The 16722-nt window shown below is 44.4% G+C and overlaps 1 protein-coding gene across 2 annotated transcripts; it reads left to right on the top strand.

Annotated features, from left to right (window-relative positions):
- Positions 1–910: 910 nt before the first annotated feature.
- LOC115198395 (low-density lipoprotein receptor-related protein 10) lies at positions 911–16722 on the top strand. 2 transcript variants are annotated; one of them, XM_029760300.1, is made up of 12 exons: positions 911–1007; positions 7287–7571; positions 7980–8012; positions 8341–8485; positions 8883–9073; positions 9229–9893; positions 10134–10573; positions 11423–11720; positions 11922–12361; positions 12448–12642; positions 12780–12909; positions 15724–16722. In XM_029760300.1, exons 2-12 carry the CDS (start codon positions 7523–7525, stop codon positions 16336–16338), a joined length of 3201 nt encoding a protein of 1066 aa, XP_029616160.1. In that variant the 5' UTR covers positions 911–1007; positions 7287–7522; the 3' UTR covers positions 16339–16722. The 2 variants fall into 2 exon arrangements, with proteins under 2 accessions (XP_029616160.1, XP_029616159.1); XM_029760299.1 differs by having other exon boundaries at positions 8323–8485.

Here is a 16722-nt window from a genome sequence, read left to right as displayed (position 1 = left end):
TGGGACACACTGCTTTGCTTTATCTTGGCCAGGTCGCAGTTGTAAATGAGAACTTGTTCTCAACTGGCCTATCTGGTTAAATAAAGGTGAAATTAAACAATTAAAAAAAAAATCTTACAGATGTTTATTTATTTATATTTTTTATTTTGAACCAAAAAAAATACAAAAATAGAAATATACAAACAAGAGTGCATAAACCTAACAGACAGGGTATTACATATCGAGATACATTTTCAATTTGTCAAAAAGTTTTATGGTGTGTATTTCTTTTTTGTTTTTACATTTACTTATAATTTCAAAATAATATTTCAATTATATCTTGAATAATGTGAAGAGGGGTTTGTTCTCAGCCCACTTCATTTCCATCTTAGAGATGTGTGAAGCCTATCTCAGAGAGGTAAAGAAACAGCTGTAGACGCTGTGTCCGTATAAATATGAACATTAATTTATCACAATAAATCAAAAAACACCCCAGGATAGTGTAAATTATCAAAAAGAACTACAAGAACAAGTTAGGCAGACAATTCAGTAGTCATTTGATTTCAACCCACGTTGTCTCAGTCCATTGACGAAATGCATCAAATGCACGTTACCTTGCTGATTACAAAACGTACTAATGCAAAGAATGTTACATTGTATTCTCGGATGCAAGGCCGTCTGCTATAATACAATTCCACTGTGGTATACCCCATCTGAGGGATCGCCTCACTAGCCTAATCAATTCTGACACCTGGTGGTGAAAGATGATAACAAAAATGCATCCAAAACTGTCGATATTAACACCATTGAAACGAATTCGTGAACAGAGGAACAAGTTACATTTCATGTTAGATCTGAGAAAATGATTTGTACACTGGTTTGGTTCTGTAACATTGGAGTTTGTTTGGGGCGTTGTGACAGCCGAAGCCTCAGTCTGAGCTTCTAGCCCCACCCCCTCTCCTGTTCCAAGTAAACAATACGGAAGTTGCCCAGAACTCTGCCTATCAACAAGAAAGACGACAGAAAGGGTAAGGTTGCTAACTTCGTTGTTACAGGCATTTATATACAGAATGTATCGCCGTTTTTAATTAATCTGTACATCAGAGTGTTTGTATGTATATACTCATGCTTTTATATCGCGTGGCACGTTTAGGAAAACGTAACGAAAGGAAGAGGGAAGTTAGTCAGAGCTATCATTAGCATTAGCCACAACAAGGCGAGAGAGTGAAGCAGGGGTGTATTCATGACGTTCTATAATGTGAAACGTTTACGGTTTAAGAACCAAACTGAGCAAACGAAACGGGGCGGGACCTAGCTGAATTTGTCAAATAGAATCTCTCGTTTTCGTTGGAAAACGGTTTCCTTTTAGAGTAAACTGTGTCTGTACAAAACGTTTTGCAACAGACGAAAAGTTTTGCAACAGAATTGGCGTGATGAATCCCTTCCTCTTCAAGGAAGTTTGCGGGGGCAGGCATTCAGAAGGTCTAGAAGGAATGTACATGATTTCACATAATCTAGAATTAAATTGACACAGAAAAACGTGATATTGAAAATCGCAAGCATTTTTATGTTTAGGATTAGTTTGCTGGTAAATCATACAGCATAAGGTTAGCTAGCTGCGTCATTTAGTTAGCCAACGTTACTGGCAAGGCAGGACATGGCTGTGTATAATATTTAAGAGTCACGATCTGTGTCGTTTAAGATGAACATTGCGTTATTTATATTACAGAATATTGGATGACTGTCATTCATATTCCGTTCACCCAGCTCAATGTAACGTCGATAGGTTAAGGCTACTAAGTCACATGATACTGAAAATGTCCCAGTACTGTTTCCCGTCATGAGGTTGCTACAACCTAGCCTAAGAATGAAAGTTTACAACGTAGTCGAGAGAATTGAGTAATCAAGAGAGAGTTTAAAACAGGTCGAGAGAATTGAGTAATCAAGGTGACAGACCATGACGCATGAAATATCGATTTACACAATCTTGCCGGCATCTAGATGATCTAGGGCGGCTATACCCAAACTGGGGTACGCCAAATACATTTACATTTACATTTAAGTCATTTAGCAGACGCTCTTATCCAGGGCGACTTACAAATAAAAATATGATTCACATTTTCAAACAGTCCATTTAGATTTTCCAACGGGGCTATACATTTGGGTGATTTTTTGAATATATATTTTTTTATTTACTTATTTTTTATTTTTTTTTACTTTACTTAACTAGGCAAGTCAGTTACGAACAATTTCTTATTTACAATGACGGCCAAACCCGGACGACGCTGGGCCAATTGTGCGCCGCGATCTGAGATTACAATCACGGCCGGATGTTATTCAGCCTGATTTCGAACCAGGGACTGACTCTTGCGCTGAGATGCAGTGCCTTAGACTGCTGCGCCACTCGGGAGCCCTAATACAGGAAGCCTAGTCAAATAATCAACATCCAATCATATTAACCGTTACTCTCTCGCGGGAATTCCGCTAATGGTCCGTATGTAGCCAAAGGTAGCTGCTGGTCATTCCGTTTGATCGAAAATTTATAAATGGTTAAAGAAATGTAAAGTAATATGCGCAAATATGATGAGAACTACATTGATTTGGGGTTCACTTATATTGGGAGTAGTGCCTCAGCCACAGTGAGTACTTTTGCACATATAACAATCTCACAACTCAATGAAACCTTCACTCTTGCACAGACATTTAGAAATGAAACATGCCCATTTGAAAAATAAGCCACAGGAGTTTTTTGAGCGAGAAAAACGATGCCTTTCGACTAGTTAGACGGGTATAAAAGCAACAGCAACAGATACCATTTATAAGAAGGCGCTAGAAGCGTCTTATATGGCTGGGACAATGCTGGGGGAAAAGGCCCCAAAAAGTATACAGACCATTTCTCCATCAAACACTGTTTCGTGACGCATCAGTGACATGGCAGGAGATGTTTTGAAGCAGTTACTGCTTCATATACAAGCCAGTGAATTGGCACAGCTCCTGGTATATGTCCGTTATGTTTATGGGGGGTCAATAGAAGGAAGACTTCTGGAAAACAGGAGAGGATATTTTTAAAGTACTGGACAGCTTTGTGACACCAAATGGACTTTGGTGGTCAAGATGTGTTGGTATCTGTACTGATGGTGCAAAAGCCATGACAGGGAGACATAGTGGAGTGGTAACGCGCGTGCAAACAGTTGCTCCCGACGCCACTTGGGTACACTGCAGCATCCACCGAGAGGCTCTTGCTGCCAAGGGAGTGCCTGACAGCTTGAAAGACGTTTTGGATACTACAGTGAAAATGGTTAACTATGTTAAAGCAAGGCCCCTGAACTCTCGTGTATTTTCTGCATTATGCAATGATATGGGCAGCGACCATGTAACGCTTTTACAATGTACAGAAGGCTGGTTATCAAGTGGCAAAGTATTGACACATTTTTAAAAAAATTGAGAGACGAGATTAAAGTTTTCTTTACTGACCATAATTTTCACTTCTCTGACCGCTTGCATGATGACGAGTTTCTCACACGACTGGCCTATCTGGGTGATGTTTTTTCTCGCCTGAATGATCTGAATCTAGGATTACAGGGACTCTCCGCAACACGTCTTTCCATCATTGTATGATTTTTTTTGTGTACAAATGAACTTAAGCTTACCTACATTGTCAAATGTGATATTGTGAAGCAGCTGAGTGACCTGGGTGCGCAATTACGCAGGTATTTTCCCAAAACAGATGACTCAAACAACTGGATTCGTAATCCTTTTCATGCCCTGCCTCCAGTCCACTTACTGAAATCTGAACAAGAGAGCCTCATCGAAATTGCAGCATGCGCTTATGTGAAAATTGAATTTAATCAGAATCCACTGCCAGATTTCTGGATAGGGCTGCGCTCAGAGTATCCTGCCTTGGCAAATTGTGCTGTTAAGACACTGATGCTCTTTGCAACCATGTACCTATGTGAGAGTGGATTCCCGGCACTCACTAGCATGAAAACTAAATACAGGCACAGACTGTGTGTGGAAAATGATTTTAAGACTGAGACTCTCCGATACAACCCAACATTGCAGGGTTATGTGTATCCTTTCAAGCACACCCTTCTCATTAACCTGTGGTGATTTATTCACAATTTTTGATAAACAAATAAGGTTTTATATGTAAGATGGCTAAATAAAGAGCAAAATTATTGATTATTAATATAATATTATTTGTGCCCTGGTCCTAATAAGAGCTCTTTGTGACTTCCCACAAGCTGGGTTGTGACACAAACTCACATTAATTCTTACATTTATTAAACATATTGTGTGTGTGTGTGTGGCAAAAATACAACATTTGAGTGACCTGACCCTGGTGCTAGAGGGGGTACACAGCTGGAGGTTGAATGTTTGAAGGGTTACGGGACTATAAAAAGTTTGTGTACCACTGATCTAGGGTGTAATCATTAGTCCAACAGTTGCAAATGAGAGTTTCTATTGGACAATTTCAGGTATGTTTATCACCGTTCTATTTTAAGACATATTTTAACAGAATCGGTGCAATTAATTCACCCCTGATCACATGCAAACACAGTTCACTTTCATAGCAGCCACTTACAAACAACTCATTATGTGTGTATATATATATATAATTTCTTCTCGCATCTATCTATGCACTCTCCTCTCACCGTTTCACTTCGCTTGTGGAGTTCAGTGCACAACACATCAGCTGTCTGTGACAAGGCAAAAAACCTATCCAAGCTATATCATAACCGCTACACACAGCCTACATCATTGTCATGTCATAGTCAACATAGCTACTAGAACTAATGCGTTAGTAAACCTGTTACAATCATGCAGTACAGTGAGCAGCAAGCAGTTTAGCAGTTACACCGGTGAGCCCCGGTGGCAAAAATTAATACAAATAAAAGCTTACCTTGCCTTGGAAGAGTTCCAGTGTTACATAGCCAGCTAGCTAACATAGCATCCCTCTCTGTTTAAGCCGGGTGTTTTGAGTAGGCTAAACTAGCTAGCTGCATTCAACGCTAACAAAGTGAAAAAAAATGTATACTACGAAATGTACAGTTGAAGTCGGAAGTTTACATACACCTTAGCCAAATACATTTAAACTCAGTTTTTCACAGTTCCTGACATTTAATCCTAGTAAAAATTCCCACTCTTAGGTCAGTTAGGATCACCACTTTTTATTTTAAGAATGTGAAATGTCAGAATAATAGTAGAGAGAATGATTTATTTCAGCTTTTATTTCTTTCATCAAATTCCCAGTGGGTCGGAAGTTTACGTACACTCAATTAGTATTTGGTAGCATTGCTTTTAAATTGTTTAACTTGGGTCAAACGTTTTGGGTTGCCTTCCACAAGCTTCTCACAATAAGTTGGGTGAATTTTGTCCCATTCCTCCTGACAGAGCTGGTGTAACTGAGTCAGGTTTGTAGGCCTCCTTGTTCGCACACGCTTTTTCAGTTCTGCCCACAGATTTTCTATAGGATTGAGGTCAGGGCTTTATGATGGCCACTCCAATACCTTGACTTTGTTGTCCTTAAGCCATTTTGCCACAACTTTGGAAGTATGCTTGGGTCATTGTCCATTTAGAAGACCCATTTGCAACCAAGCTTTAACTTTCTGACTGATATCTTGAGATGTTGCTTCAGTATATGCACATCATTTTCCTACCTCATGATGCCATCTATTTTGTGAAGTGCACCAGTCCCTCCTGCAGCAAAGCACCCCCACAACATGATGCTGCCACCCCCGTGCTTCATGGTTGCATGGTGTTCTTCAGCTTGCAAGCCTCCCCCTTTTTCCTCCAAACATAACGATGGTCATTATGGCCAAATGGTTATATTTTTGTTTCATTTCTCCAAATAGTACTTTCTTTGTCCCCATGTGCAGTTGCAAACCATAGTCTGGCTTTTTTATGGCGGTTTTGGAGCAGTGGCTTCTTCCTTGCTGAGCAGCCTTTCAGGTTATGTCACTATAGGACTCGTTTTACTGTGGAAATGGATACTTTTGTATTTGTTTCCTCAAGCATCTTCACAAGGTCCTTTGCTGCTGTTCTGGGATTGATTTGCACTTTTCACACCAAAGTAGGTTCATCTCTAGGAGACAGAACGTGTCTCCTTCCTGAGCGGTATGACGGCTGCGTGGTCCCATGGTGTTTATACTTCCGTACTATTGTTTGTACAGATGAACATGGTACCTTCAGGCGTTTGGAAATTGCTCCCAAGGATGAACCAGACTTGTGGAGGTCTACACATTTTTTTCTGAGGTCTTGGCTGATTTCTTTAGATTTTCTCATGATGTCAAGCAAAGAGGCACTGAGTTTGAAGGTAGGCCTTGAAATACAGGTACACCTCCAATAGACTAATTGACATCATTTGAGTCAATCAGAAGCTTCTAAAGCCATGACATCATTTTCTGGAATTTTCCAAGCTGTTTAAAGGCACAGTCAACTTAGTCTATGTAAACTTCCAACTTCCAGCTAGCTCCCTCTCTCTTGCTTCTCCTTCATTTTGAAAAAAAATAATTTGTTCATAACTGTTCAAGTATTGTCTTCTCTCTTTGAGTCACCTACTCACCACATTTTATGCACTGCAGTGCTAGCTAGTTGTAGCTAATGCTTTCAGTAATAGTCATTCTCTGATCCTTTGGGTGGACAACCTGTTAGTTCTTGCTGCAAGAGCTCTGATAGGTTGGAGGATGTCCTCCATAAGTTGGTCATAATTACTGTGTAAGTCTATGGAAGGGGGTAAGAACCATGAGCCTCCTAGGTTTTGTATTGAAGTCCATGTACCCAGAGGACAGATGCTAGCTGTCCTCCAGCAATACCATGACGCTACCCTTCAGAGTGCTGCTGAGTCTAGTGTAGACCTTCATTGCAAAACAGGGTGTTTTAAATAATGTTCAATGTTATGGTTTTCTATTTTTATCAAGAACCCAATGTTTACATCAGTGGAGGCTCCTCAGAGGAGCAAGGGCAGGACCATCCTCAAAGAATTTCAGAAAAATAAAAACATTAAACTTTAGATAAAATGATACTAAATATATTCATATGTCACCAAATAATTGATTAAGCATTCAACTTCAGATGTCTGGCTGTCATAAGTAAAGGCTTAAGCAAGTTCTGTAGCAATGTTTCTGTCATTCCCTCCTGTTCCTCTAAAAATATACCCTGGTCCCAGATATTTTTGTGCTGTCTTGCCATTGTTTTTGGTGTATCAATGGCCATAGGACTTGGCAAGACAGCACAAACAGATCTGCGACCAGGCTAGTCAAAATAGCAATTTTTGCTGACTAGGTTTGGTCTTTTTATTTTCTCAGGTGAAGTCTTCCTGAACGAGACATTAGCGATGATGGGGCCACTCAGCAAGGCGGACTGAGGGGGATCTGCCTAGATGTTTTTCCCGTTCTAGTTTCCTTTCTTTTCACCATTTTTGCTCTTTCATGAGCACCCGCATTTCAGAGGAGCACCCGCATTTCAGAGGAGCACCCGCATTTCAGAGGAGCACCCGCATTTCAGAGGAGCACCATCATTTCAGAGGAGCACCATCATCAGAATGACTGTCTCTTTCAACCTTTGTGTCATCAACATTTTGTTTGTAACTGGTGGGTTTTTACTTTGAATGTGACCTATCTATCTGCCTGTTTGTCTGTCGGTCGATATGTCAGGTGGTAAAGAACAATACTTAAGGCCAGGGCTCTCCAACCCTGTTCCTGGAGAGCTACCGTCCTGTAAGTTTTCGCTCCAACCCTGATCTAGCACCCCTGATTGTAATAGTTTGCTGGTTGATAAGCTGAATCAGGTTAGTTACATCTGGGGTTGAAACAAAAACCTACAGGAGGGTAGCTCTCCAGGAACAGGGGTGGCGAGCCCTGCTTTAGGCCAACAAGTATTGTAAACATTGTATTTTGTAAGCAGTATCTAGTGTCAAATGTACCGTGTGCAAATACTAGTCAGATCTTTAGTAATTCCCGATTCAGGCCTCTAACTCTGTTTTGCCTGTTGATTCACAGCCTACAGCAGCCTGGAGCTGGTCTCCAGTACTGGTAAGAGCGCTACCCCTCCCCCCTCCCTCTCTCTTGCTAATGTCTCTATTCATGTTATCAAAGGGACCCATCTGCGCCTCACCAGTTTTACACAATACTCATAGTTCTGTGATCAACATGGGTAGGCGTGGGAGTCTCAGCTGTAATTGACAATCAGCGGTGGCACCTCCAGTTCTTTTACATGATTTTGCACTCCAATGTTCCAATGGTCTGATTTAATCAGACCAGGAATACCGTAGCAAAATGTTTTGCAACAGGAAAACGAATATATGTGTTCTTAGGTCGCCCCTCCCAGTCTAATATACTGTAGGTTTCTTCTCTCTCCCAGCTCATTGTGGACGATCTCCCCAAGTCCTGGAGGCTGCGAGAGGAGAGATCAGAAGCTTTGTGCACCACAGCTCGTCCTACCGCCCTCGGCCCTTCTACTGTCGTTGGATTATCAAGGCACGTGTAGGAGAGCCTGTTATTCTCAGGTAATGTCTCCCCACTCGCTGTCTTTACCGCTCTCTTAGGGCCTTATTTGGTGGGTCAGGGTGCATCAACGTTTGTCCCCAAACAACTTCTAGTCTTTAACCCTCTTGGCACTAGTGCACATCTGAAGGATTTATGTAGGTGTAAGCAAATAGAGGAAGAGTCTGTCCAGCCTGTCAGTGGACAAGGTAGAGCTACTGCCATGTTCTTTAAATATACTTATCCAATACTTCCAGATCTACATGAAATGCCCGGGGGTTACGGTGTAGGGGTTGTGTCCGGACTAGACTTTAGAAATGTCACATCGTGTAAAGGAAAATGGCTTCGTAGCCAAATAATGTCGTTTTTGATTGTTTGCTTACTTCTTTGTTATATCTCTTTTTCCCGTCGCTCTTTCAGTTTCTCCCAGTTTTCCACACGGTGTAAGAAGGAATGGGTCTCGGTGACATCATCGGCTGGCAAGCCCATTACCCTCTGTGGTTCCGACCTGCCAAAACCCATGGAGTTGATGGGGGGAAACATTACAGTGACGCACCACTTCCTGCCACACTTATTGCCTGTGTCTGCGTTCCGCCTGGGCTATGTCAGAGGTATGGTGCTGTGATGTTAGGCTATATCACTTGTTAATCATGACCTAGTAGACTCGTTATAACTCTCTTTGAGTACCAGGAAACTCAATATAGCTAATAGAAATATCAGCTCTTCTCCCTCTCTCCCCCTTTCCCTGCCACTCCTCTCTCTCTAGACTCTGGTGACTGTACGGGTGTGGACTTTGAGTGTTTGGGCGGGCGCTGCCTGCCCCTGTCGTGGCGTTGTAACGGCCGGGTGGAGTGCCTGGGTGAAGGGGTGGGCCTGGGCATAGACGAGCAAGACTGTGATGGAGCGATGAAGATCCTGGATCCTGAGCATGGCAAAACAGTGGTGGCCACCGCCACGCCAGAGTCCTACAGGGCGCGGGAGACAGGAAGAGAGAAGAACAGGGGGAGTAACAGCAGAGGGAGGGATTGGGAAACAGTAGGGAAGGCACCGGGTGAGCTGGAGAAAGAGGAGGAGGAGACAGAGAAGCAAGTAGACGAGGATGGGGACCACACCAAGGAAAAGGAGCCAGCCAATCCTATATTTGACTTCTGGCAGTTCCAGCATCGTGGACTCCCCAGCCACCAGCCTCACAGAGCCCACCCCAGTGTGACCCGGGCTCCCATTGAGTGGCCCTGCGGGGGCCTGCTCCAGACCTTCTATGGGACGTTCGCCCCTCCTTCCATCAGGGGCCCCCCTCTGTTCTGTGTGTGGACCCTGGACCCCCAGGGCTCTAGGCCTCTGAAGCTGGACCTGCGGCTGCTGGAGCTGGGGCCTGGAGACACGGTCACCATCACTGACAGACAGCAGGGCACCGGGGAACTCCTCAAAGCTGTGAGTGTGCCTGGGGTGTGTTTGTGTCTTAGAGTTAGGTAAAGTGGCCCCTTATAAACTGATACGGGGTCAGATATTATTGAATTACTCTCGGATTGGAAGTAGGCTAGTCTTATTGTTGATCTGTGGTGAAAGCCAACTTCTACCTCTAGAGTTTGTCACAAGACTGTTCAGTTCAATCACCCAAGTTAATTTACTCATTCTAATCATTTCACCGTCTTCCCTTTCCCTTTGTGACAGATCACCAGCGCGTCCAATTACAAGGCCATCCGGGTCGAGTCCCTGACTGGCCTCCTCTCCCTGACCTATCGTACGCTCCCCGGCTCTGAGGGGCTGGGCTTCAACGCCACCTACCGTGTCGGGGGCTACTGCCCCCCCTGGGAAGGTAAATGTGGGGGTGCCGCGGGAGGCTGCTACACCCAGGAACAGAAGTGTGACGGGCACTGGGACTGTCCCGAGACGGGACGTGACGAAGCAGGGTGCAGGGGATGTCCCCGGGACCAGTTTGCCTGTGGAGTGGCTGGGCAGAGGGCGCTGCTGGCGGGGCATAGCTTCCTAGGGCGTCCGGTGTGTTTCCCTGCCAAGGAGAGGTGTAATTACCAGCTGTACTGTTCTGATGGGAGCGATGAGAGAGACTGTTCTATATGTCAACCTGGGACCTTCCACTGCGACAGTGACAGGTAGAGGAGTGTGTGTGTTTTTTTGGGGGGGGGGGGTCATTTTTCTGCCAATGAAATCCTTATATTTGAGATTCTTCAAAGCATCAGATGACCTGGCCTCCACAATCACCTGACCTCACCCAAGTTGAGATGGTTTGGGATGAGTTGGACCGCAGAGTGAAGGAAAAGCAGCCAACAAGTGCTCAGCATATGTGGGAACTCCTTCAAGACTGTTGGAAAAGCATTCCAGGTGAAGCTGGTTGAGAGAATGCCAAGAGTGTGCAAAGCTGTCATCAAGGAGAAAGGGTGGCTACTTTGAAGAATCTCAAATATAAAATAGATTTTGATTTGTTAAACACTTTTTTTGGTTACTACATGATTCTATATATATATATATATATATATATACACAAAAAATACTATCTTTGAGAACTAACAATCATCAAAATAAAATATGGACAGTGAAAGAGAATTGAAAATTCTAAAAGCAAGAATTTAGCAGTATTGATTTTTTGGTTTGAGCAAAATAACACTGTGTTGGCCATGGCAAATTTCTCTTAACTCCATGGATAAATGTGTAGAATTGCAGGACGTTGGCTTAAAAATGTCTACACTGCCAAGATGGGGGGGTCTCAAAAAAATGATCTCAAATTCACAGGGGTAACCGCGCCCATTGTTACGCCCACCACGTAAGCCCCCTTTTGATCCAGAAAAAAACTTAGTGTGTGTGCATGCGTTTAATGTTTGTTAGTAAGCTTTGATATGTGTGTTAGTGTAGTTCCGATGTGACATGCGTGTGGTGTGTTTCGGTGTGTGTGTGTGTGTGTGTGTGTGTGTATACGTCACCTGAACTGTTTGTCTCTGCCCCAGGTGTGTTTTTGAGAGCTGGCGCTGTGACGGCCAGCTGGACTGTAAGGACGGGACAGACGAGCTGAACTGCACTGTGACCCTGCCTCCCAAGGTCATCACCTGCGGGGGCCTCCTCCAGACCTTCTATGGGACGTTCGCCCCTCCATCCATCAGGGGCCCCCCTCTGTTCTGTGTGTGGACCCTGGACCCCCAGGACTCTAGGCCTCTGAAGCTGGACCTGCGGCTGCTGGAGCTGGGGCCTGGAGACACGGTCACCATCACTGACAGACAGCAGGGCACCGGGGAACTTATCAAAACTGTGAGTGTGGGGGGGAGGGGGGTGTGTAATGGAGTTTTGTAGACGTTGCCCCTAATAAACTGAAACGAAGTCAGATATTTATAATTTCTTTCAGAGAGTAGAGCGGTCTGATCCTAGATCTGTGGTTAAAGCCAACTTTTCTACCTCGGAAATCACTGGGAAAGTTAATTTACCCTCTCCCTCCCTTTCCCTCTGTGACAGATCACTAATGCGTCCAATTACAAGGCCATCCAGGTCGAGTCCCGGACCGGCCTCCTCTCCCTGACCTATCGTACGCTCCCCGGCTCTGAGGGGCTGGGCTTCAACGCCACCTACCGTGTCGGGGGCTACTGCCCCCCCTGGGAAGGTAAATGTGGGGGTGCCGCGGGAGGCTGCTACACCCAGGAACAGAAGTGTGACGGGCACTGGGACTGTCCCGAGACGGGACGTGACGAAGCAGGGTGCAGGGGATGTCCCCGGGACCAGTTTGCCTGTGGAGCGGCTGGGCAGAGGGCGCTGCTGGCGGGGCATAGCTTCCTAGGGCGTCCGGTGTGTTTCCCTGCCAAGGAGAGGTGTAATTACCAGCTGTACTGTTCTGATGGGAGCGATGAGAGAGACTGTTCTATATGTCAACCTGGGACCTTCCACTGCGACAGTGACAGGTAGAGGAGTGTGTGTGAGCGTGCGTGGTGTGTTTTTGATGTGTGTAAGTGTATACGCCATCTTGACCGTTTTGTCTCTTCCCCAGGTGTGTGTTTGAGAGCTGGCGCTGTGACGGCCAGGTGGACTGTAAGGACGGGACAGACGAGCTGAACTGCACCGTGACCCTGCCTCGGAAGGTCATCACCGCGGCAACCGTTGGCAGCCTGGTCTGCGGGCTGTTGCTGGTCATCGCTATGGGTTGCACCTGCAAGCTCTACTCACTGCGCACTCGAGAATACAGGTATCCCTCATGCACCTCACACGTCAGGTTTACTACATGTTGATACTTCATCACCCACAAACGCCTCCCTTGATCTGTGTCCAAATTGTCTTATTGGACCAGACCCCCATATGTTTCTGTCTGTCTTCCTCCTGCAGTATGTTTGCTCCAATCAGCCGCCAAGAGGCGGCGCTGATCCAGCAGCAGGCTCCTCCCTCCTACGGTCAGCTGATTGCCCAGGGCATCATCCCTCCAGTGGAGGACTTCCCCACAGAGAACCCCAATGAGGTGAGAGCCTAGTAACAGGTCTAGGATCAGTTAACAGAGCACTAACTAAAGAGCACTAACTAAAACAATGTGCTCTCTGTGTTTCACTGTGTTGTAGCTTAATTTAATGGGGATCTTACGCAAATCATAAACTTAAATGATAATGTTAAACCTGTTAGGGGCCTCACCAATATCCAATGGTAGAGCGTGGCGCGAAATACAAATACCTTAAAAATGCTATAACTTCAATTTCTCAAACATATGACTATTTTACACCATTTTAAAGACAAGACTCTCGTTAATCTAACCACATTGTCCGAGTTCAAAAAGGCTTTACAGCGTAAGCAAAACATTAGATTATGTCAGGAGAGTACCCTGCCAAAAATACATCACACAGCCATTTTCAAAGCAAGCATATATGTCACAAAAACCAAAACCACAGCTAAATGCAGCACTAACCTTTGATGATCTTCATCAGATGACACTCCTCGGACATTATGTTATACAATACATGCATGTTTTGTTCAATCAAGTTCAAAAAACAGCTTTTTACATTAGCATGTGATGTTCAGAACTAGCATACCCACCGCAAACTTCCGGTGAATTTACTAAATTACTCACGATAAACGTTTACAAAAAACATAACAATTATTTTAAGAATTATAGATACAGAACTCCTTTATGCAATCGCGGTGTCAGATTTTAAAATAGCTTTTCGGCGAAAGCACATTGCAATATTCTGAGTAGATAGCTCGGCCATCACAGGCTAGCTAATTTGACACCCACCAAGTTGGGACTCAGATTTACTATAAGAAAAATTGGATTACCTTTGCTGTTCTTCGTCAGAATGCACTCCCAGGACTTCTACTTCAACAACAAATGTTGTTTTGGTTCGAAATAATCTATAGTTATATCCAAATAGCTCCGTTTTGTTCGTGCGTTCATGTCAGTATCCGAAAGGTGACGCACGGGCGCATTTCGTGACAAAAAAATGTCAAAATATTCCATTACCATACTTCGAAGCATGTCAAACGCTGTTTAAAATCAATTTTTATGCGATTTCTCGTAAAATAGCGATAATATTCCAACCGGGCGACGTTATATTCATTCATAGACTGAAAGAAAAACATGGAGTCGTCTCGTGCACGCGCACTCCACTGTCATTGTTCCCTGCCTGACCACTCACAAAAACTCTAGTTTCTGGGCAGGAGTAGTAACCAGATTAAATCGGGTACGTTTTTTATCCGGCCGTGAAAATACTGCCCCCTATCCCAAACAGGTTAACCTCTCTAGGGTAGGGGGCAGTATTTTCACATCCGGATAAAAAACGTACCCGATTTAATCTGCTTATTACTACTGCCCAGAAACTAGAATATGCATATAATTGTTTGATTTGGATAGAAAACACCCTAAAGTTTCTAAAACTGTTTGAATGGTGTCTGTGAGTATAACAGAACTCATATGGCAGGCCAAAACCTGAGAAGATTCTGTACAGGAAGTGCCCTCTCTGACCATTTCTTGGCCTTCTATCCTCTCTTTATTGAAAACAGAGGATCTCTGCTGTAAAGTGACACTTTCTTAGGCTCTCAGAAGGCGCCAGAACGTTGAATGATGACTTTGCAGTCCCTGGCTGAAAAACAGTAGCGCATTTGGATAGTGGTCGATCTGAGAACAATGAGACGGGCGTGCACGTGAAGAGGCCATTTTACATTTTCAGTCTTTGAACGAAAAAGACGTCTCCCGGTCGGAATATTATCGCATTTTTACGAGAAAAATCGCATAAAAATTGATTTTAAACAGCGTTTGACATGCTTCGAAGTACGGTAATGGAATATTTTGAATTTTTTTGTCACGATACACGTCCGCGCGTCACCGTTCGGATAGTGTCTTGAACGCAAGAAGAAAACAGAGGATATTTGAACATAACTATGGATTATTTTGAACCAAAACAACATTTGTGGATGAAGTAGAAGTCCTGGGAGTGCATTCTGACGAAGAACAGCAAAGGTAATCCAATTTTTCTTATAGTAATTCTGAGTTTAGTGAACGCCAAACTTGGTGGGTGTCAAATTAGCTAGCCCGTGATGGCGAGCTATCTACTCAGAATATATCAAAATGTGCTTTTGCCGAAAAGCTATTTTAAAATCTGACACCGCGATTGCATAAAGGAGTTCTGTATCTATAATTCTTAAAATAATTGTTGTGTTTTTTGTGAACGTTTATCGTGAGTAATTTAGTAAATTCACCGGAAGTTTGCGGTATGTTTGCTAGTTCTGAACGTCACATGCTAATGTAAAAAGCTGTTTTTTGATATAAATATGAACTTGATTGAACAAAACATGCATGTATTGTATAACATAATGTCCTAGGAGTGTCATCTGATGAAGATCATCAAAGGTTAGTGCTGCATTTAGCTGTGGTTTTGGTTTTTGTGACATTATATGCTAGCTTGAAAAATGGCTGTGTGATTATTTCTGGCTGGGTACTCTCCTGACATAATCTAATGTTTTGCTTTCGTTGTAAAGCCTTTTTGAAATCGGACAATGTGGTTAGATTAACGAGAGTCTTGTCTTTTAAAATGGTGTAAAATAGTCATATGTTTGAGAAATTGAAGTAATAGCATTTCTAAGGTATTTGAATATCGCGCCACTCGATTCCACTGGCTGTTGAATAGGTGGGACGATTTCGTCCCACATACTCTAGAGAGGTTAAGAAATAAGCGTATTTGTATAGCACATTTTCAAATTCAACAAATTAAATCTCAAGGTTTTAATATTTTTCTTGTTCTGTGTCTGTCTCTCTGTCTCTGTGTTTCTCTCTCTCACCCCCCATCAGTCTTCCTCTCTTACTCTGAGAGGTATCCTCCAGCTCCTCAGACAGGACACCGCCAACTCTCCACGTCGCCGTCGCCGGCCCCGATTCGTCCGCCGGGCTGTCCGTCGCATGCGGAGGTGGGGCTTAATCCCTAGACCCACCTCCAGGCCCTCCCAGCCTTCCAGTTCCGCCCCCCAGCAGACAGATCCCACCTCTACTGGTGTAGAGCCCAGTCAATCAACTCCCGCAACTTCCTCATTGGCTGTGGAAGCCGTCAATCTGCCATTGCCACAGAAACTAGGCTTGCTCCCTCAGACGGTGCAGCACCCACCACCACCACCGCCTCCCGCCTCCCTTCCTCCACCCCTCGTCTCTATCCCAGCCACCCCCCAGAGCTTCCCTGTGGCTGCCCCTCCCACCCCCAGTAGCCCCTCCCTAGCCTCGCTCTTCCACTCTCTGGGGCGCGGTATCTCTCGCTTCCGCGCCTCCCCGTTCTCCTCCTCCCCCTCCAACTCCCTGCCCCTCTCCACATCCCCCTCTTTCTCCTCCTCTTCGGAGGATGAGGTGCTGCTTATCCCCCTCTCGGAGGACATGACCTCGGAGGATGACGTCCCCCTGCTAACCCTTGACCCCTGACCTTATCCAAACCCCACCGCCACCGCCACCCCCTCCCTAAATTATGTGCACAGTGCTCGCGCACAGGAGCACCTCAAGGCTCTCCCCCTCTCTGTGCTGATGTAGTGCCTTTTGAATTACATTGGGTTGGTTTTGACTGACTGTAGAAATCTAGTATTCAATGCTTTTATGTTATTGAGCGTGGGACCTCCTTGAGAAAGTGTGTACGTGTGCCTGCCTCCGCGTGCGTGTAGTCATGAATGTGTGTAGTCTGAAAGTGGTGAACTTTGCACAGAGAATCTTCCTTCCGAATCCTCATGCTCTATTATATCAGCTACTGTCAAATGAGTGATTTTGTTTTTAACAAATGAAAGAGCTTGTCTTTGTGACTTGTATGTGTGACTA

This window comes from Salmo trutta, chromosome 8, assembly GCF_901001165.1.
Source record: "Salmo trutta chromosome 8, fSalTru1.1, whole genome shotgun sequence".
Classification (NCBI taxonomy): domain Eukaryota; kingdom Metazoa; phylum Chordata; class Actinopteri; order Salmoniformes; family Salmonidae; genus Salmo; species Salmo trutta.
The sequence above is the reverse complement of the archived record's forward strand: the minus strand, read 5'-3'. Positions and strand labels throughout refer to the sequence as shown.